At 44.8% G+C, this 21,028-nt stretch overlaps 1 protein-coding gene across 1 annotated transcript in view; it reads right to left on the bottom strand.

Moving 5' to 3' along the window:
• Positions 1–3,037: 3,037 nt before the first annotated feature.
• Positions 3,038–21,028, bottom strand: part of CLTRN (collectrin, amino acid transport regulator) — a 61,718-nt gene continuing 43,727 nt past the window's right edge. Inside the window, exons 4-6 of the mRNA XM_068270792.1 lie at positions 17,152–17,268; positions 14,735–14,923; positions 3,038–4,871 (exon numbers count right to left, since the gene is read on the bottom strand). Coding sequence (XP_068126893.1) covers positions 4,706–4,871; positions 14,735–14,923; positions 17,152–17,268 — 472 coding nt within the window. The 3' untranslated portion in view covers positions 3,038–4,705. The remainder of the gene's footprint in view (positions 4,872–14,734; positions 14,924–17,151; positions 17,269–21,028) is intronic.

Below are 21,028 nucleotides of genomic sequence, written 5' to 3'. Positions count from 1 at the left end.
AAAAGCTATTGTAATGTGTTGTGGCTTACTGCAGCACTTTCTGCTATCACAGTCTCTGTAATAAATCAATGTATCTTTCCCCTGTCAGACTTGTCAGCCTGTGTCTGGAAGCCAAGTTCTTCAGTGTTGTGGTTCTGCTATGAACTCCCCCTTCCAGGCCCCTCTATGCACACTGCCTGTGTATTATTTAGATTAGTGCAGCTTCTCTCTGCTCTCTTATCTTTTACAAGCTGGATAAATCGTCCTCTGAGCTGGCTGGGCTTTCACATACTGAGGAATTACAGACAAAGGCAAAGCTGTTTGCAGGAAGAAACGAGCAGCCTGAAACTTCAGTGCATGAGAGATGCAGGGGGATAGAAACACACAAATAATCTCTTGAGATTCAAAAGGAAGGGTGTATACAGCCTGCTTGTGTATGGATGTATTTTCTATGTGTGGACATGCTGTACATCAACCCACTTCCTGTTTTGGTGGCCATTTTGTATGTTTATAAACAAACTTTTTAAAACTGTTTTTAACCACTTTTAATGCGGCGAGGAGCGGCGAAATTGTGTCAGAGGGTAATAGGAGATGTCCCCTAACGCACTGGTATGTTTACTTTTGTGCGATTTTAACAATACAGATTCTCTTTAACCACTTTACCCCCCCGCGTACGTATTTCTCCGCCCCTTTTTCCATCCTTTAACAACCAGGGACGGAGAAACACGTACTTTCCGCGTTCCCGACGCTGCCCGCGCTCCCGCTCGTAAACACGCCGCCCGCCGCTAGTAAACACGCCGCCGCCCGCTCGCCCAGAGATCAGTGAACGGGAAAATCCATTCCCGTTCGTTGATCTAAGCCCCGCAATGATCAGCTGCTCTCCTATGGGCAGCGCGATCATTGTGAGAAAAAACTCACGTGTCCAGCCTCCTTATACTTCCTCCAAGCTTCCGGAAGGAAGCTTGGAGGTCGCATTAAAATAAAAAGTAAAGTAAAGTAAAGTAATAAAAACTACACCCTACACATTTTTCACATACAAATAAATGACTTTTACACATAAAATTAACTCATTACCTCCCACACTCCTCATTTTTTTTTTTTTTTGTAATTAAAAAAAAATTAAAAAATTTACAATTAAAAAAAATACATAAATAGTTACCTTAGGGACTGAACTTTTTAAATATTTATGTCAGGAGGGTACAACACTGTTACTTTATAAACTATGGGCTTGTAATTAGGGATGGACGCAAAAATGAAAAAAAATGCACCTTTATTTCCAAATAAAATATTGGCGCCAAACATTGTGATAGGGACATAATTTAAATGGTTTTATAAACGGGACAAAAGGGCAAATACGTTTAATGGGTTTTAATTACAGTAGCATGCATTATTTAAAAACTATAATGGCCGAAAACTGAAAAATAATTATTTTTTTCCCCACATTTTTCCTATTTTCCCATTAAAACACATTTAGAAAAAAATAATTCTTGGCATAATGTCCCACCTAAAGAAAGCCTAATTGGTGGCGGAAAAACAAGATATAGTTCATTTCATTGCGATAAGTAATGATAAAGTTATAGACGAATGAATGGAAGGAGCGCTGAAAGGTGAAAATTGCTCTGGTGCTCAGGGGGTAAAACCCCTCAGTGGTGAAGTGGTTAAAGGACCACTATCACGAAATCATCAAATTTAAAGGGAAACTGAAGTGAGAGTGATATGGTGGCTGCCATATTTATCTCCTTTTAAACAATATCAGTTGCCTGGCAGCCCTGCAGATCTATTTGGCTGCAGAAGTGTCTGAATCAATAATGTCAGAAACACCTCATCTGCTGCAGGCTTGTTCAGGGTCTATGGCTAAATGCTGGGCAAACACGGCTCGTTTTTGAGCCAATAAGATGGCTCCATAGATAATTTCCGACATGTCCGATCTCCCGCTCGATCAGCTCGCTGCTAGATTCTAGATAGCAGTGAATGGAAAAAGATAAGACAAACGAGCTGAAGATAAGAGAATTGACTGCGGAATCGAGTTTCGAATCGATCGAACGGGAGAATCGAGCAACAAAAACAAGCCATGTATGCCCAGCATTAGAGGCAGAGGATCAGCAGAATAGACAGGCAACTGGTATTACTTAAAGAGGAACTCCAGTGAACATAAAGTAATAAAAAAGTGCTTCATTTTTACAATAATTATGTATAAATGATTTAGTCAGTGTTTGCCCATTGTAAAATCTTTTAATATCCCTGATTTACATTCTGGCATTAATTACATGGTGACATTTTTACTGTTGGCAGGTGTTGTAGCTGCTGCTTGCTTTTTTGGTTGGTAACAGCTGTAAACAGTTATTTCCCACAATGCAGCAAGGTTCCCAGACAGGAAACTGCCAAGAGTAGGTACTCAGAATTTCTTTGTAGGAGGGGTTTCACCACAATATCAGCCATACAGCGCCCCCTGATGGTCTGTTTGTGAAAAGGAATAGATTTCTCATGTAAAAGGGGGTATCAGCTACTGATTGGGATAAAGTTAAATTCTTGGTCGGAGTTTCTCTTTAAAATTAAATAAATATGGCAGCCTCCACATCTCTCTCACTTCAGTTGCCCTTTAAAATACATGTACACACATACAAATAAGAAGTACATTTTTTCCAGAGTAAAATGAGCCATAAATTTGTTTTCTCCTATGTTGCTGTCACTTACAGTACGTAGTAGAAATCTGGCAGAACCGACAGGTTTTCAACTAGCCCATCACCTCATGGGGATTCTCAGGGTTTTGTTTATCTTCAAAATTACTTAGTGAATGGCAGTTGCTCCTTCCAACTGCCAAAAAAGTGTGCAGCGAGCAGGGAGTCCGCTGCGTCTGCCGCCTTACTGCTGCCCCCCTCCCAGTGTATAAATGTACCCCCCCCCCTTCCCCCCGTGTGTGCATTTATACATTACCCGTCCTGTGTCGCCCACCGCACAGTGCCCATCTGTCTTCAGGACCCCCCCCGCGCTCTTCCGTTAGTAGTATAAATACCTTCTGCGCACAGTACACATCCACGCGCTGTGTGTATACAGCTAGTGCAAGAGCGGGGGGCCTGATGATGGATGGATGGACACTGCACAGTGGGCAACACAGGACAGGTAATGTATAAATGCACACAAGAGAGGGTACATTTATACACTGGGGAAGCAGGGCCGGGAGTTTCGCCGCTCATCTCGATATCACTATCCGCTACCACCACATACACGATTGACCACGAGGGCCTGACATCTTGCAGCATGTCTGATCGATAAATGCAATTAATTTCGGCCCAAAATTGGTCACATCGTGGATCGGGCGTGCTCTCGGCGGCACAGATTTTCACCTGATTCGGAAATAATTATCAAATGGGATGGTCCACCGGCCGTCAACTTGAGAAATGTTTGGGCACCTTAAAGCGCGATTGTCACCATAAAAATCATATTTCAACAGCAACTGGTCTAAGTATATTAAGTGATAAAGATGCTAATCCTGCATTCAAAACTTTTTCTGCTGTTATGGTTTGGTTTATCCCATACCTTAGTAGCACAGCCCCTTTAATTGCCATTGCCATCAGCAGGCAAAACAGTTGCATGCTGGGGGGAAGGTCTTTTTATCTATAATATATTCCTCCTCTTCCCTTTATTTCCCCCTCCTTCTAATGACATAAGACCATGCACTTCCTCTATAGACCTCAGTGGGAGGGTCTGAAGACTCTGGGAGGAGGGCGGGTACCGAATACACAATTACGGTAGCAAGAAAAAAGAGCGAGGGAGGAAATGATGTCAGGATTAGCTTCATTCAAAGGTAACCAAGATGGAAACTGTCTAGAATAGGATTCTCTGCTTTTCCTTTATAAGATTCACAGGAATAATTACGTGGATAGCACAATACATCTGTTATGTAAGTAGAACTAGTATTTAATCTACTTATATATGTGCTTTTTATTTCTAGGTTAGCATGGGTGTCTCCTGTTCTTTAAGAGAAAAATGAGATAAGCTCAATCAATGGTAAAGCTAGCGAGATTTTCCTCTGACTTGCTCCATTCACAAAGCAGTCATACAAGAGTCAGGCTCTGGCTGTACAGGACAAGGCAGAAAGAAAGTTGTTGGTGAAAGACAGTCACTGAATACAGTAAAAATAATTTTATATAACAATAACCAGACACTGGATTTTAGTATGGATACAAATAAATGCCACTCACCAAAAAAAAAAAAAAATACATTACTCCTGGCAAAAGTGATGTTTTCTGACCTGGGATACTAGCATCTTCTGTAGGTGGACTATGGAAGACAGTATGACCCAAGAGACTGAGGAAGAGATCATGGGGATGTAGATCCTGCAAAATTAGTATGATGGGGTCTTCTTTATAGGTGTAAGGGAGTACCCTTAATATGTTGGGAAGTGTGGGCAGCACTCTAGGAGCTGAATAAAACAAAATCCGAAAAATAAGCTATAAATATCCAGACATCTTAAACAACAACTTATATATTAACTTAGGAAATTTTCTGTCACATGATCCATTTGGTATGATACACTGAGAACACCTGTGAAGCAGGGTGGTGTTCATTGCAAACATGCAAAATATTTTGCATATGATTGGCTGTTTGCAATCAGTACAGCTTCATTGCACATCTCCTGTACCAAGTTACATTATTATGGCCAATAACGGTTCTCTACCAGCCGGGTGTTCCTCCACAGCCAATACAAAAATATATACATTTCAGTCTACAGAGGAGTGATGTCATCATAGGCCTCATTGTCCACTCCTCCAGCATGAACATTTATTGTGGTGTCATAAAGAGATCCATTTTCCACCGATTCCACGTATTTTAGTTCACCATCAGATTCTTCTTGTTCTTGTTCAGCTGCAGACGCAGTTTTGTTTTTCTTTCTGAAGGACAATTGCAAATAAACTTAAAGATAACCTCCACTTTTATTAGAAAATAAAAAAAAATAATTGACATGAATTTAGTTTAAATTAATTTGAAATAACTCAATCTGCTAGATAAGCCATTTTCTTTAAAGAGAAACCGTAACCAAGAATTTAACTTCATTCCAATCAGTAGCTGATACCCCCTTTCTCATGTTCCCAAAATCTTTTCCTTTCCACAAACGGACAAACGGATCATCAGGGGTTCTGTATGGCTGATATTGTGGTGAAACCCCTCCCACAGTGTAATGTCAGGACCATGGTTCTGACATCACACTGTGGGAGCCTTGTTGCATTGTGGGAAATAACAGCTGTTTCCACCTGCCAAAAAAGCAAGCAGCATCTCCTTCCACTGACATCACCTGTTAACAGTAAAAATGTCACCATGTGATAAATGTCAGAATGTAGATCAGGGAGAGGAAATATTTTACAATAAGTAAACACTGACTAAATAATTTATATATATATATATATATATATATATATATATATATATATATATATATATATATATATATATATATATGTATATATATATATATATATATTTTAATTACATTATTTTCACTGGAGTTCCTCTTTAAATTCAAAATAACACAAAGATTCACTGGGACTTGGAACATTGTGAAGATTCTGTCATATATGGTACTGTTAAGTTACCCACACATCTAGTGACTTGGTAGCTGATTGACCACCCGATTCGATAATTATTATTGAATTGGATGAAAATCGTTGCCGCCCAGTGCATGCCCGATCAACGATGCGACCAATTTCTGGCGGAGCAAGTCAACTGGACACGTTGCAAGATGACTGGTTTTCGTGTCAATTGGGTGCGCATCGGTAACAGTGAGCGATATCGGGAAAAGCGATGTCCCTACACTGCCCCCCCCCCCCCTAATGTTCAATGTGCCCCTGTCCCGGTGCCCATTACCTGTCCATGTCCGCCGCTGACTCCGGACCCCATTCTCCATCCATACACGCGCCAATGTGGTTGCCGGTGTACATGTGGGCATGTGTGTGACGGCAACCATATTGGGTGCGTGTATGGATGAAGGATGGGCCCCGGGAGCCAGTGGTGGACATGAACAGGTAATGTATAGTGCACTGGGGTATATTTAACATTAGGGGGACATTGGCAGGCCGGCAAGGCAGCAGATGCGGCATCACAAGGCCGATTCCAGATTTCAGCTTCAAATTGATCAGGAATCGGTCTGTGGTGTATGGGCAGGAAACAGATCTCTCTCCAATCCTATTCCATCAGAGAGAGATTTGTCTCTTGGTCGATCTACCCATCCATCGTCTGATGTATGGGCCCCTATAAGCTGCATACACAAGTGAGATAAAAGTCTTTGGAAAATGAAAGATCACAGTTCATCTGTGGATAATCTTTGTAAAAAAGTTTTCCAAAGGTTGCAATGAAAGGCCCGTACACACGCTCAATTAATGTCATCCAATGGCTCAATCCCCGGGGCATCATTGCAGGGTTGAGGCTGTGCAAACACGTCACTCACTTGCACGTGAGTGAAGTATTCTGCTCTTTGCAAGGGGGGGGGGGGGGAGCAGTGTGGGAATGACGTCACAAGAAAAACGTTGGATCAAACCATTATTGCTCTATTTAAATTACCTCTGGCACATCTTTGTGCATGAGTGTTGGTTAGGCATTGTCTTTTTATGGAAACTGTACTCACCTTCCTCATCTTTTGCATGCATTGGCACATACTAGTGGGACAACATCAGCCGATAATGGTCTGTAATGGTTGTGGCCACTTTGGCTAATGCTTGCTATTGGTGGACAGCAATGTTTATGATTATGACCACCCTAGATATGGCCTGCTCTGACCTTGCCTCGGTGCCTCTGGTATTAATGAGTGACCTCTGATGGACAGATGAAGATTGACATCAGGCAGTTCTAAGATCAAAGATAGGGACACCAAGAGCCAAATATAGTATAGTATGTACTGGTAACATGGGATGAAGTTGATAGAGTAAATACAGATATACTCACAAAGCTACCTCAAAGGCAAGCACTGTAATAGCAGGTGGGGAGATTAGACCTGTCCCCACTTAGTATTAAGTCACTCTCTGTAGATCAGGAAAAAAGGGGGATGACTTCCCTCCACCAAGGGTGGACTTAGAACAATGTAACAGGGATACAGAGGCGCCAGGAGAATAAAAATGTCTAAATAGTTTACAATTTGTGGAGACAGTGGTGGTCTTACCTCCTCCAAACAGACACAAGATATGCCAATAAAGTTTAGCAGAACAAATGTATTTACCTACTCCATGGGAAAATGCAACACGTTTTGCAGGTATGACCTCACGTCATCAGGCCTACCTACCTACCTAAGGGGTACTGTTCATAGCTGGTTTCAGACCTTCCTATCTGGCAGGACACAGCAAGTATGTTTGGGCACACACTACTCAAATCCAGTGCCACTTCCCTATATAGTTCCACAGGGTTCTGTACTATCACCATTACTCTTTGCAGTCTACATGCTCCCACTGGGCAAAATAATCCAGAACTATGGCCTAGGATACCATTGTTATGCAGATGACACACAACTGTATCTGTCCTTCAAGCCTGGCACCCAAGACCCATCAGCATCCATAAATGCGTGTCTAGTGGATTTACAAAATTGGATGAACACCAGCTGGCTGAGGCTGAACTCTGACAAAACAGAGGTGTTGGTGGTAGGTGGTCCACACATGATGGATAAAGTTCAAAACGCTCACCACCTCAAACTAGCAATTGGGGGAGATACTGTACAGTATAAAGACTCTGTGCGAAACCTTGGGGTGATCCTGGATGGAAATCTAAAACTCAGACAGCAGGTATCAGCTGTCGTCAAGTCTTCCTTCTTGCATCTAAGAAATATAGCGAAAATCAAACACCTTATCCCAGCTGAAGACCTACCTGCCCTGGTTCATGCATTTGTATCCTCCCCCCTAGACTACTGCAACGCTCTGTTCATCGGATCTACAGAAAAGGTTCTGCGCCCCTTACAGCTAGTACAGAATGCTGCAGCCAGACTCCTAGCCAATGCCCCCCGCAGCTCACACATCACCCCAGTACTGCAAACTCTTCACTGGTTACCAGTAAAATGGAGAATCAATTTTAAGATCTGCCTGCTGACATTCAAGGCTCTACACCACATGGGACCCAAATACATAGCAGATCTATTGGAACTTTATGCCCCTCCACGCACCCTCCGCTCTGCCAACAAGATGAAGCTGGTTATTCCCAGGGTACACTTAACATTTGGTGCTCGGGCCTTTTCCTATGCAGCCCCTACTCTATGGAACTAACTTCCACAATCAGTACGAGAGGCTCCCTCTCTGGACAGCTTTAAAAAAAGGCTAAAAATGCACCTCTTTTCCCGAGCCTTTGAGACTGCATAATGCAGGGTCACAGCGCTTTGAGTCCCCAGGGAGAAAAGCGCTATATAAATATTATTGTTATTGTTGTATTGCCTGATGAAGCGAGGTCATACCTGTGAAACGTGTTGCATTTCCCCTGGAGTATGTATATAGATTTGTTCTGCTAAACTTTGTTGGCATATCTTGTGTCTGTTTGGAGGAGGTAAGTCCACCACTGCCTCCACAAATTTTAAACTTTTTTAGACATTTTTGTTCTGGCGCCCCTGCATCCCTGTTACATCAGATAGTTCTAAAACAGGGAACAGACCAGACACAGGCATGGTGTGAACATACTTTTATGTTGACAAGGCCACCTCAGCAAGGCTGGATTTATACTTTTTCTGCCCCTAGGCTAAGTATGTTGTGACTCCCCTTCCTTGTGCAGCAGCGCCCCACCCATTCCATGTGCAGCCCCCTCCCATTCCATGTGCAGCCCCCTCTTCCATGTGTAACATCTCTGTGCTGCTGCACCTCCTTTCCAAGAACAGCCCCTTGGACAAAAGCTTTCCTTTTTTGTGTGTTGCTCCCCATTTGCAGCCTCCTTTCACATGCATCAACCTCTTTGCAATGACCAGGTTCCCCCTTGGGCTACAGCCACCCAATGCCCAGGCCTATGTGACCTTTCCAGAACTCCGGCCCTGCACCTCAGGCTCGTCATCAGAGCTTGCAAGTTCTTTCCAGACCTCAAGATTTTGGAATATTAAATGTACCTTCGGGATAACCTGTATTTTTCCCCTTGAACCTTGTACCGGGTGTACTGAGAAGCCTTATTCCATAAGCAATGCACAGAACATTTCTTATGAATCACTAGATAAGAAAGTCCTGATCATGAATAATACCTATCTCAGGCGTTTATGACACGGTTACTGGCGATATCTACGCTCGGAAATCATTAACTCTAATAACATTTTATTATGTTTTGTGAACTTGGAATAGGTTCATGTTTGTTTGATATGAAGCAATAACGATGATCTACAGCTATTGGTGGCTAATTGTGCTTTCCTGATCGTTATTTCTAATGAGACTCTCAAACTAAAGTAGTGAGAACAAAAGACGAAAAAACTCATTATATCTCGAGACACAATCTTCACCATTGTGCAGGCTGTACTGCTTCTTGCCTGAGACTGATTAAGAATATGTGTTGCCCGCCTCTATTAAGTAACTATGCCATCAGGGGCGTAACTAGACTTAACCTCCTTAGCGGTAATCACGAGTTCAGCTCGGGATGGAAAAAACAAGCCAGGGGCAGTAAACCCGAGCTAAACTCGAAGTTCATAATTAGAGAACTCAGCCCATTTTCACTGGGTAGATTTGGCTTTCCTCTTTTTAAAAATAGTGAGGTATTTTCCAAGACAGGAATGAACAATGGCCTCAATTCACTAAGATCATGATGGAGATAAGAAGGCAAGAGAAAACTTACCTCCACACAGTGAGAGATTTATCTTATCTCTTCATTCCTTAAGTTACCTCCTCTGTAGTTATTTACACACGCAGTTAATTAACAGCCTGTCTTTAACTTTAGAATGTTGGAGTTATTTTAAGGATTGAAGAGGTAACTTAACCTCCTTGGCGGTAACCCCGTGTGTGACACGGGGTAAGCCGCCGGAGGGTGCCGCTCAGGCCCTGCTGGGCCGATTTACTTATTTTTTTTTTTGCTGGACGCAGCTAGCACTTTGCTAGCTGCGCCAGCACCCCGATCGCCGCCGCCGCGCGCCCGATCGCCGCTATCCGGTGCGGCGCGCGGCCCCCCCCCCCCCCAGACCCCGAGCGCTGCCTGGCCAATCAGTGCCAGGCAGCGCCGAGGGGTGGATCGGGACTCCCAATGACGTCCCGACGTCGCTGACGTCGGTGACGTCATCCCGCCCCGTCACCATGGCGACGGGGGAAGCCCTCCAGGAAATCCCGTTCTTTGAACGGGATTTCCTGATCGCCTATCGCCGGAGGCGATCGGCGGGGCTGGGGGGATGCCGCTGAGCAGCGGCTATCATGTAGCGAGCCCTCGGCTCGCTACATGATAAAAAAAAAAAAAAAATTAAAAAAAAACTGTTGCGCTTCCCCCTGGCGGTATTTTTCATACCGCCAAGGGGGTTAAAGACACAAGAGTTAACTTTAGGTTTGCCTGAGGTAAAATGTTTCCTGAATACGACATGCCTTATCACCATGGTGATAACTATAGTTTCTAACGTTTCTAACGTCCTTAATAACGTTTCGTTATTAAGGACAGGAGATAAGCTTAGTGAATTGAGGCCAATGTCATAACAATTCCAAAAGCCAGCAGCACTACTGAAACCTGAATACAGAGGATTGGGAACCACCTAGGATCACAAAGACAAACAGGGCTAAGAGAGACCAAGCAGAACAGCTGAGAATGGAGAGGACAGTGGGCAGAGTGGCCAGGGAGAAGGTCATTAGGTAAAGTAAAGGAAATGGACTGTACTATTGGCTACACTCCTTATTAAGGTATGGTGGCCACAACTATTATGGGGAAGAGGACAGCATTTGTCATAGGAAAAATGTGGTCCTATCATCCTATGGACGCCAATCATCCTATATAATAAAACCCCTATGTCCCTGCGTACACCTGTCTCTGTGTAGCGTTGTCCGTGCTTTTTGTTACTGCGCATGTGCACACCACGGACCCAGCCTCACAGAGACAGGAGGACGGGAACAGGGAGCCGAGCGGGCGGCGTGTGAGCGGGCGGCCGGGTGTGCGGCGTGTGAGCGGGCGGCCGGGTGTGCGGCGTGTGAGCGGGCGGCCAGGTGTGCGGTGTGTGAGCGGGCGGCCGGGTGTGCGGCGTGTGAGCGGGTGGCCGGATGTGCGGCTGGTGAGCGGGTGGCCGGATGTGCGGCTGGTGAGCGGGTGGCCGGATGTGCGGCTGGTGAGCGGGTGGCCGGGTGTGCGGCTGGTGAGCGAGTGGCCGAGTGTGCGGCTGGTGAGCGGGTGGCCGGATGTGCGGCTGGTGAGCGGGTGGCCGGGTGTGCGGCTGGTGAGCGGGTGGCCGGATGTGCGGCTGGTGAGCGGGTGGCCGGATGTGCGGCTGGTGAGCGGGTGGCCGGATGTGCGGCTGGTGAGCGGGTGGCCGGATGTGCGGCTGGTGAGCGGGTGGCCGGATGTGCGGCTGGTGAGCGGGTGGCCGGATGTGCGGCTGGTGAGCGGGTGGCCGGATGTGCGGCTGGTGAGCGGGTGGCCGGATGTGCGGCTGGTGAGCGAGTGGCCGAGTGTGCGGCTGGTGAGCGGGTGGCCGGATGTGCGGCTGGTGAGCGGGTGGCCGGGTGTGCGGCTGGTGAGCGGGTGGCCGGATGTGCGGCTGGCGAGCGGGTGGCCGGGTGTGCGGCTGGCGAGCGGGTGGCCGGATGTGCGGCTGGCGAGCGGGTGGCCGGATGTGCGGCTGGCGAGCGGGTGGCCGGATGTGCGGCTGGTGAGCGGGTGGCCGGATGTGCGGCTGGTGAGCGGGTGGCCGGGTGTGCGGCTGGTGAGCGGGTGGCCGGATGTGCGGCTCGCGAGCGGGTGGTCGGGTGTGCGGCTGGCGAGCGGGTGGCCGGATGTGCGGCTGGTGAGCGGGTGGCCGGGTGTGCGGCTGGTGAGCGGGTGGCCGGGTGTGTAGCGTGTGAGCGGGCGGCCGGGTGTGCGGCTGGCGAGCGGGTGGCCGGGTGTGCGGCTGGTGAGCGGGTGGCCGGATGTGCGGCTGGTGAGCGGGTGGCCGGGTGTGCGGCTGGTGAGCGGGTGTGCGGCTGGTGAGCGGGTGGCCGGGTGTGTAGCGTGTGAGCGGGCGGCCGGGTGTGCGGCTGGCGAGCGGGTGGCCGGATGTACGGCTGGTGAGCGGGTGGCCGGGTGTGTAGCTTGTGAGCGGGCGGCCGGATGTGCGGCTGGTGAGCGGGTGGCCGGATGTTGTGTAGCGTGTGCGCACGCGCCGGTTGCGCACGGTGGCGGGATGGCGCGGCGGGTGGCGGGCGCACGCGCCTAGAATCACAGACCTAGAGCCCGTTTTTAAACGGGCTTAGGTCTACTAGTTGTAATATAAATTATAAAACGTACTTTAGTCAGTGTAAAATAACCATTTGGTATATATCATCCAAAAGTCAAGGAACTTAATCAAACACATGTGTGAGGGTCTTGCTGATCCCATAGGACCACATTTTGCATATTACTTTCCCTAGTACTAGTTTTTGATATTTAAAAGCACTTCTGATGGAGTTGGGGCTAAGGTTGGCACTTGGCAGCACTTGTTATGAGGGCAAAGGTGGCTGCATTTGCTAGTGGGGAAGGAGAGCTAGTTAAAAGGAACCTACACTGAGAAGGATATGTGTTTTTTTCCTTTTAAAATAATACCAGTTGCCTGACTCTCCTGCTGATCCTGTGTCTCTAATACTTATAGCCACAGCCCCTCAACAAGCATGCAGATCAGGTGCTCTGACTGAAGTCAGACTGGATTAGCTGCATGCTTGTTTCAGGTGTGTGATTCCTCCACTACTGCAGACAAAGAGATCAGCAGGACTGCCAAGCAAATGGTATTGGTTGAAAGGAAACACCCATATCCCTCTCAGTTTAGGTTCCCTTTAAAGAGAAACTGTAACCAAGAATTGAACTTCATCCCAATCAGTAGCTGATACCCCCTTTCCCATGCAAAATCTATTCCTTTTCTCAAACGGATCATCAGGGGCCAGGGGGGCTCTGTATGACTGATATTGTGGTGAAACCTCTTCCATAAATGATGTCAGCGCCTCACAGCACTGAGGTACTGACATCACACTGTAGGAGCCTTGTTGCATTGTGGAATATAACAGCTGTTTCCAACTGCCAAAAAAGCAAGCAGCATCGCCTTCCAGCGACATTACCTGCCAGCAGTAAAAATGTCCCCATGTGATAAATGCCATAATGTAAATCAGGGAGAGGAAATATTTTACAATGAGCAAACACTGACTTAATCATTTATACATCATTATTGTAAAATTAAAGCACTTTTTTATTACATTATTTTCACTGGAGTTCCTAAACCTCCGGACTAAAAATCTACTCAGCAGAACTGAAATGGCTTGGTGTTTCTTTAACAGTTTCACAGCATCTGAACTTTGTTTTTCTTACCTAAGCCTCATTTTTAGCTGTATTTTTAGCTAAGCTCCACCCATCCAAGAAAACTGCCCGGGCTTTTTTCCCCTGATGCTGTGCAAAGCATAATGGGATTTCCTATGTTATTATTCACGTTGTCTAGCAACTGGGAGGGGTGATCAGCACACAGGACAGTTGGAACTGTGTCTCAGCACACAGGACAGTTGGAACTGTGTCTCATGCTCCCTGTCACCTCCTTTCAACCAAAAAGATGGCTGCCCTCATGAAATCAAACATTTGCCTGTTCTTTTAAAACAGGGTGGGTAAGAGATTATATTACCTATCTATTTTAATTAACATAACTAATGTAACTTAATGACAGTATCTTTGTTTAGGCTGAAGTTCCTCTTTAAGGTGACTGCACTTACTATAGATGGGAAATGGTGGCCAGAATTGTTATGGGGCAAGGGAGAGGTTACTCTTGCTCTTCTTGTTATATGACTGTGGGGGACACCACAAAGTGGTGGTGGTGGTGGGAGGGTAAAACATTGGCAGGGGGCAGCATGAAAGCTTTCTTGAGGTGTCACATGATTTGTAGTTAACCACTAGAGGGCACTATCAGTAGATGTAAAGTTGGGGTCTGTGTTATCCTAAGTAGCCTGTCTCCTCTTGATGTCTAGTGATTTCTTATACGAGGTGCCACTGTAATTAGCAGGACATTCCCATGGACATCAAGAGCCTCAGCTTTTACTTTCTCTGACCACTGTCCCACCTTAATTTACCAAAAAGACTGTATGAGGAAGGAAAGGCACTTAGTACCTTGCCTTGGACCCCAGTTGATCTTAAAGTGCATCCTAGATAAACTTTTACTTATTGCATAATTGTGTTCTTTTCATATAGTTTATAGGGCATTCCTCAAGCCAAATACTTTTTATTTTTTGTTTGAATACCCTAATTCCCTATAAACTAAATAAGCCTTGCCCACAGCTTCTGAGCTTCTCCATTGCCTTGGCACTTTGAGACCCATGTAGCAAGGGCTTATGGGAGCTCAGTCTGGGCAGGAGGAGGAGAAGGCGTTACCAGCCAGAGATTTCAGAGGCAAGGGGGTGGAGAGGGGAGTGGAATTTTCACAGGCTGAGGGGTGGAGATGCAGAGCAGCTTGCCTGTGTGATAACAAGTAGATAATGGCTGCTCTCGTATCACAGGAAGAAATAATCATATACTGTTGACGCTGTTTGCAGCTAAATTTGCTGTGTAAACTATCTAAACTTTAGATAAGAAACAGTATATAGACAAGTTACTTGCTAGAGTTAGTTTTTCATCTCGGATCCGCTTTAATCCTTTTCTGTTGATACCCTACCTCTTGTTTCTAATTGCTGAGACGATAAACATTATAGCCGCCACTCCGAGGATGCCCAGGACTACTCCAAACACGATGAGCCAGGACCGATTGTAGGTGACTTTATCAGTCAGAATCGCAGGAATACCAATAAATTCCAGACTATCGTCATTCACCAGAAAAGCGCTGTTAATTCTGTTCCTTTCAAGCCTGTAAAACAGTTACAAGAGCGAAGATCAGTTCTAAAACTTCTAATACATCCTTTCTGTATTGATCAACACAAACTCATTGTCTTTTGTAGTAAAAATAATAAAATACTTAGCTACATAAGTTATAGGAAAATTAAATAAGTATTGTCACATGATAAAGAGTTGTGGCAGTGGAGCAATGTAGGTGTACATTTTATCATCACTACTTTTTCTTCATAATAACCACTTTTTCCACCACTACAATATATCTATGTCCTCTGTGACTTCATCTAAGCCATGAGGACGTGGATATAAGTCGTGTAGCTGAAGCACAGCTGTGCAGGATTGGGCATTGCTCCTGTGCAAAACCTCCGGCACTATCTGCTGCAGCACTCATTGGTGAAAGGGAATGTGTGTACCCTGAGCCAATAAGATTGATTTTTACCATTAAAAATACTTTTATTTTTTCAGTTCATAGGGAAAAAGAATCAAATACCATAAATTGTGACAGGAACATAATCTAAGTTTTGTGATAAACATTAGAAATAGCCAAACAAAATTTGTGGTTTTTTTTATTTACAATATCGCTTTTTATTTTGAAACTGGAATTGGTAAAACTGAGAAATATTGTGTTTTTCCTACTAAAAGGCATAGAAAGCAAAATAGTTTGAGGGAAAAAAATGTTATACAATGAAGCCTATAGTCTTAGCTAATAGTCTTGAAAAAAAAAATATATATATTTAAAGGGACTCCGAGCAGTGCAGAAACTATGGAAAGATGCATATCATTTTAAAGCTCTCTTTCTCCTCTTTCCAATGATATATAAACCGCCGCCCTACGCATTTTAGTTTTCGCTATTTTCGCAATTGAAATTGCCGCGGCCGCGACTTCGATCGCGAAAATAGAGAAAACTAAAAGGCATAGGGCGACGATTTAGAAGAAAGAGGAGAAAGAGAGCTTTAAAATGATATCCATCTTTCCATAGTTATATTGTATTACACAGGACGACTTTTTCTGCTGAATGGAGCTGCTGAGTGCTGACACTGGGGAAAGTGTCGTCCTGTGTAATACAAGTAACTATGGAAAGATAGATATCATTTTAAAGCTCTCTTTCTCCTCTTTCTGACGACACCTAAATCGTTGCCCTACGCCTTTTAGTTTTCTCTATTTTCGCGATCGAAATCACGGCCGCGGCAATTTCAATCGCGAAAATAGCGAAAACTAAAATGCGTAGGGCGGCGGTTTATATATCATTGGAAAGAGGAGAAAGAGAGCTTTAAAATGATATGCATCTTCCCATAGTTTCTGCACTGCTCGGAGTCCCTTTAATTTAGGTGTCATAAGCGGGGATAACATTATTACTGATTAAACAGGAACAAAGCTAAAATGTCAAAACTGCTCTGGTCCATAAGGATGAAACAAGGTCTGGATGCGAAGTGGTAATATTTGAAAAAAGAGAAAGACTGTATAGCAGTTTAACCACCTTAGCGGTATGGACGAGCTCAGCTCGTCCATTACCGCCAGAGGGTGCCGCTCAGGCCCTGCTGGGCCGATTTACCTGAAATAAAGAGCAGCACACGCAGCCGGCACTTTGCCAGCCGCGTGTGCTGCCCGATCGCCGCCGCTCTGCGGCGATCCGCCGCGAGCAGCGGCGAAAGAGGGTCCCCCCAGCCGCCTGAGCCCTGCGCAGCCGGAACAAATAGTTCCGGCCAGCGCTAAGGGCTGGATCGGAGGCGGCAGACGTCAGGACGTCGGCTGACGTCCATGACGTCACTCCGCTCGTCGCTATGGCGACGATCTAAGCAAAACAAGGAAGGCCGCTCATTGCGGCCTTCCTTGTTTATTCCGGGCGCCGGAGGCGATCAGAAGAACGCCTCCGGAGCGCCATCTAGTGGGCTTTCATGCAGCCAACTTTCAGTTGGCTGCATGAAATATTTTTTTTTTTTATTTAAAAAAAACCCTCATGCAGCTGCCCTGGCGATCTTAATAGAACGCCAGGGTGGTTAAAAGACGAGAATACATTTTAGAGTCAATACATTTCACAGTAAAAACAAAATACATACAGTATATTTACATTGGTCTTTACATCAGTCCTGAAAGAGGGACAAATGAGAAAGAAAGAGGGACAGAGGGACTGTGTTCCCAAAGAGGGGCAGTTGGGAGCTACTGTATGCAAGTATTTTCTTTCAGACACAGTATAAATTGTGATGTCAAACAATTGTACCTCCTTATGGAGTTTTCGAGAAATACCTTATAGCATTTGCCACCCTGGCCTTGCCGATAGGCTGTGATCTATCTGAAGGAGATGTTACCACGAAACTGAAGGAGATTCTTTCGGTTACATTGCACATCAGGATGTCTGAAAGCCTGAGAACAAAAACAGCAACACGAGTCAGACGGCAGCATATAAAGAGAACCTGTAGGGAAAATAACATAATAAATAAAATTGCTTATGCTTTACAATATTCATTTATAGATTATGTAGTCATTGTTTGTCCATTGTAAAATCTTCCCTCTTCCTGACTTACATTCTGAAATGTATCACTGGTGGTGACATTTTTAGTTCTGCCAGGTGATCTGTACGGAATGTTTGTTACTGAGAGTTCTAGGCACAGAGGGAGATGCTGCTTGTTTGACAGTTGGAAAAAAGCCGTTATTTCCCACAATGCAATGAGGTTCACAGAACAGCAAACTGTCATGGCATGTTACACCGTGGGAGGGGTTTCACCACAATATCAGCCACACAGACCCCCCCCCCCCCCCCCCATAGATCTATTTGAGTAAAGGTGAAGATTTCTCCTGGGAAAGGGGGTATGTAGCAATTTTGGTGATAACAGCATGTATGGGGGTTTTAATTAGCTTATTATGATCATCACTGGCTTGCATCTCAACGGGGCGCCGTGTGCAGGCCTCCCATGCCCCCAAGAAAGGGGAGCAGCAATTGCAATGCTCCAAGCACTCTCACTGCCAAGGAGCACCGCAGCTGCACCCCAGGGGGGAGGAGAGAAATGCAGACAGCCCTCCCCCGAGCATGGCCACCACCGGGCGTTCGTAAGTTAGGGGCTCCCTGTATTTGGCATATAAGACACTGTGATTTTTTCTCCCCATTTTTTCATTTTATAATCCAAAAATAATGGTAAACTATAATAAGTGTTTGTACTGCAGAAAAAAGTTTTACTTCAACCACTTCATCCTACAGTGTCGTTTCACCTTATGCATCCGAGCAACGTTCACCTCCCATTCATTTGCCAATAACTTTATCACTACTTATCACAATTAATGGATCTGTATCTTGTTTTTTCTGCCACCAATTAGGCTTTCTTTGGGTGGTACATTTTGCTAAGAATTATTTTTTTCTAAATGCATTTTAACGGGAATATTAAGAAAAAAAATTGAAAAAATGTCATAATATCTCAGTTTTCAGCCATTATAGCTTTAAAATACTACATGCTACCATAATTAAAACCCACATATTTTATTTTCCTTCCCATTTGTCCCCGTTATTACACCGTTAAAATTATGTCCCTATCACAATGTATGGCGCCAATATTATATTTGGAAATAAAGGTGCATTTTTTCAATTTGCGTCCATCACTATTTACAAGCCTATAATTTAAAAAAGTATAGTAATACACTCACTTAACTTGCATATTTAAAAAGTTCAGACATTTAGGTAACTGTTGTTGTTGTTTTTTTTTTTTTTTACTGTAATTTTCTTTTATTAAAAAATTTATTTGGGGTTTTTCGGAGTGGGGAGGTAAACAGGGGATTTTAAATTAAATTTATTGTGTATATTTAAAAGAAAATGTAGATGTAGTTTTACTATTGTGAGTTTTTGATTTTCCGTCCTGCAAGCGAGTGCTCTCGTTTGCAGGAACAGAAGGGGTGACGTGGGACACAGAAAAATCGTGGCTTTCCAGAGAAAGCCGTCGGTTTTTCTTAGGGGAACACAGATCAATGAATGGGATCTGTATTCCCATTCATTGATCTCAGGGGCAGCGAAAGGTGGCGGGAGCACGCGCTGCCCCGCAGCAGCTGTGCAGTCTATCTGGACGGATATATCCGTCCAGACAGACCGAAGTGGTTAAAGTAGGATTATATTCCCAAAACTAAAATTTCAGTAACTACTCTCAGTTACATAAAAGAACATTTCAAAGCATTCCCAAGTATTCCCTGTGTATAAAATCATTTATTTTCACTGCAGAGAGCAGCAGAGGTTGACTATCTCTTGTCATTGGCATAGGCAAGATTCTCCCTGTGCCTGTGTCTTCACTCTGCCCCCTCCCTCTGCTGAATAGACGCATCGCCCTGGCAACATCTGAGTCACTTTAGCTGAAAGGAGGGGGGCCGAGTGAAGACACAAGCACAGGGAGATTTTTGCCTTTGCCAATGACCAGAGATAAACAAGCTTCTACTGCTCTCTGCAGTGACTATAAACCATTTTACACACAGGAAATGCGTGGGAATGCTTTCAAATGTTCCTTTATGCAACTAAGACTAGCTACTGATATTTTAGTTTTGGGAGTATAATCCCAAAACTTCAGACAGATTATTTAATTTTAGTTTTGGACAGAGTGGGGAAGAATTCAAATCTAATTCTACTAAAACCTCCCTTTCTGATCCCACTGATATTGCTACTGAGAACAAGAATGTTTCATCTTCAGTAACCTATTTTATAAATAAATGTGAGTACTTACGGTATGTTTAATACTGACTATGACAGTTGGTCTGGATCCTGCCTGTACAGGATGCTTGCACAGACTGGAGGAGAGCTGCATTAATCATGGCAGTCTACAGGGCAGGAGCTGGCAGCTTGTGGTCCTGCTCAGTGGGTGCCCAGCGGTGGTGGCTGCCTGCTTATAGGCACTAAGGGCAGCATGCAGGGCAACAGCAGTGGCGGCAGCCAAGTTGGGGGTAGAGGCAGCAGAGATTAACCTTTACTGGTGCTGGGATGTGAGGTTCTTAGCAAAATATACCACCTAAAGAAAGCCTAATTGGTGGCAAAACAAAAAGGTACACAGTGGTGTGAAAAACTATTTGCCCCCTTCCTGATTTCTTATTCTTTTGCATGTTTGTCACACTTAAATGTTTCTGCTCATCAAAAACCGTTAACTATTAGTCAAAGAAAACATAATTGAACACAAAATGCAGTTTTAAATGATGGTTTTTATTATTTAGTGAGAAAAAAAGCTCAAAACCTACATGGCCCTGTGTGAAAAAGAAATTGCCCCCTGAACCTAATAACTGGTTGGGCCACCCTTAGCAGCAATAACTGCAACCAAGCGTTTGCGATAACTTGCAACGAGTCTTTTACAGCGCTCTGGAGGAACTTTGGCCCTCTCATCTTTGCAAAATTGTTGTAATTCAGCTTTATTTGAGGGTTTTCTAGCATGAACCGCCTTTTTAAGGTCATACCACAACATCTCAATAGGATTCAGGTCAGGACTTTGACTAGGCCACTCCAAAGTCTTCATTTTGTTTTTCTTCAGCCATTCAGAGGTGGATTTGCTGGTGTGTTTTGGGTCATTGTCCTGCTGCAGCACCCAAGATCGCTTCAGCCTGAGTTGACGAACAGATGGCCGGCAGTGGCGTAGATAAGGAGCTGTGGGCCCGGTGCAAGTTTTACATGGGCCCCCCCAAGCCCTATACATAACAATTGTCAATGGCAACTACAGTGTCAGAGATGCAAGAAGGGGATGGGGAAGAGTTTGTTAATGATTACCAATATTCAAAGTATCTACAGAAGTGATTATTATGAGCCCATGATCAATAGAGAGCTAATATTGTAGTTGAGGGAGGGCCATTTGGGGCCCCAATGCGGTCGCAACCTCTGCAACCCCTATTGCTACGCCCCTGATGGCCGGACATTCTCCTTCAGGATTTTTTGGTAGACAGTAGAATTCATGGTTCCATCTATCACAGCCAGCCTTCCATGTCCTGAAGCAGCAAAACAACCCCAGACCATCACACTACCACCACCATATTTTACTGTTGGTATGATGTTCTTTTGCTGAAATGCTGTGTTACTTCTACGCCAGATGTAACGGGACACGCACCTTCCAAAAAGTTCAACTTTTGTCTCGTCGGTCCACAAGGTAATTTCCTAAAAGTCTTGGCAATCATTGTT

Source organism: Hyperolius riggenbachi, chromosome 2 (genome assembly GCF_040937935.1).
Source record: "Hyperolius riggenbachi isolate aHypRig1 chromosome 2, aHypRig1.pri, whole genome shotgun sequence".
NCBI classification, from domain to species: Eukaryota; Metazoa; Chordata; class Amphibia; order Anura; family Hyperoliidae; genus Hyperolius; species Hyperolius riggenbachi.
Note: the sequence above shows the minus strand (reverse complement) of the source record. Positions and strands in the feature narration are given on the sequence as shown.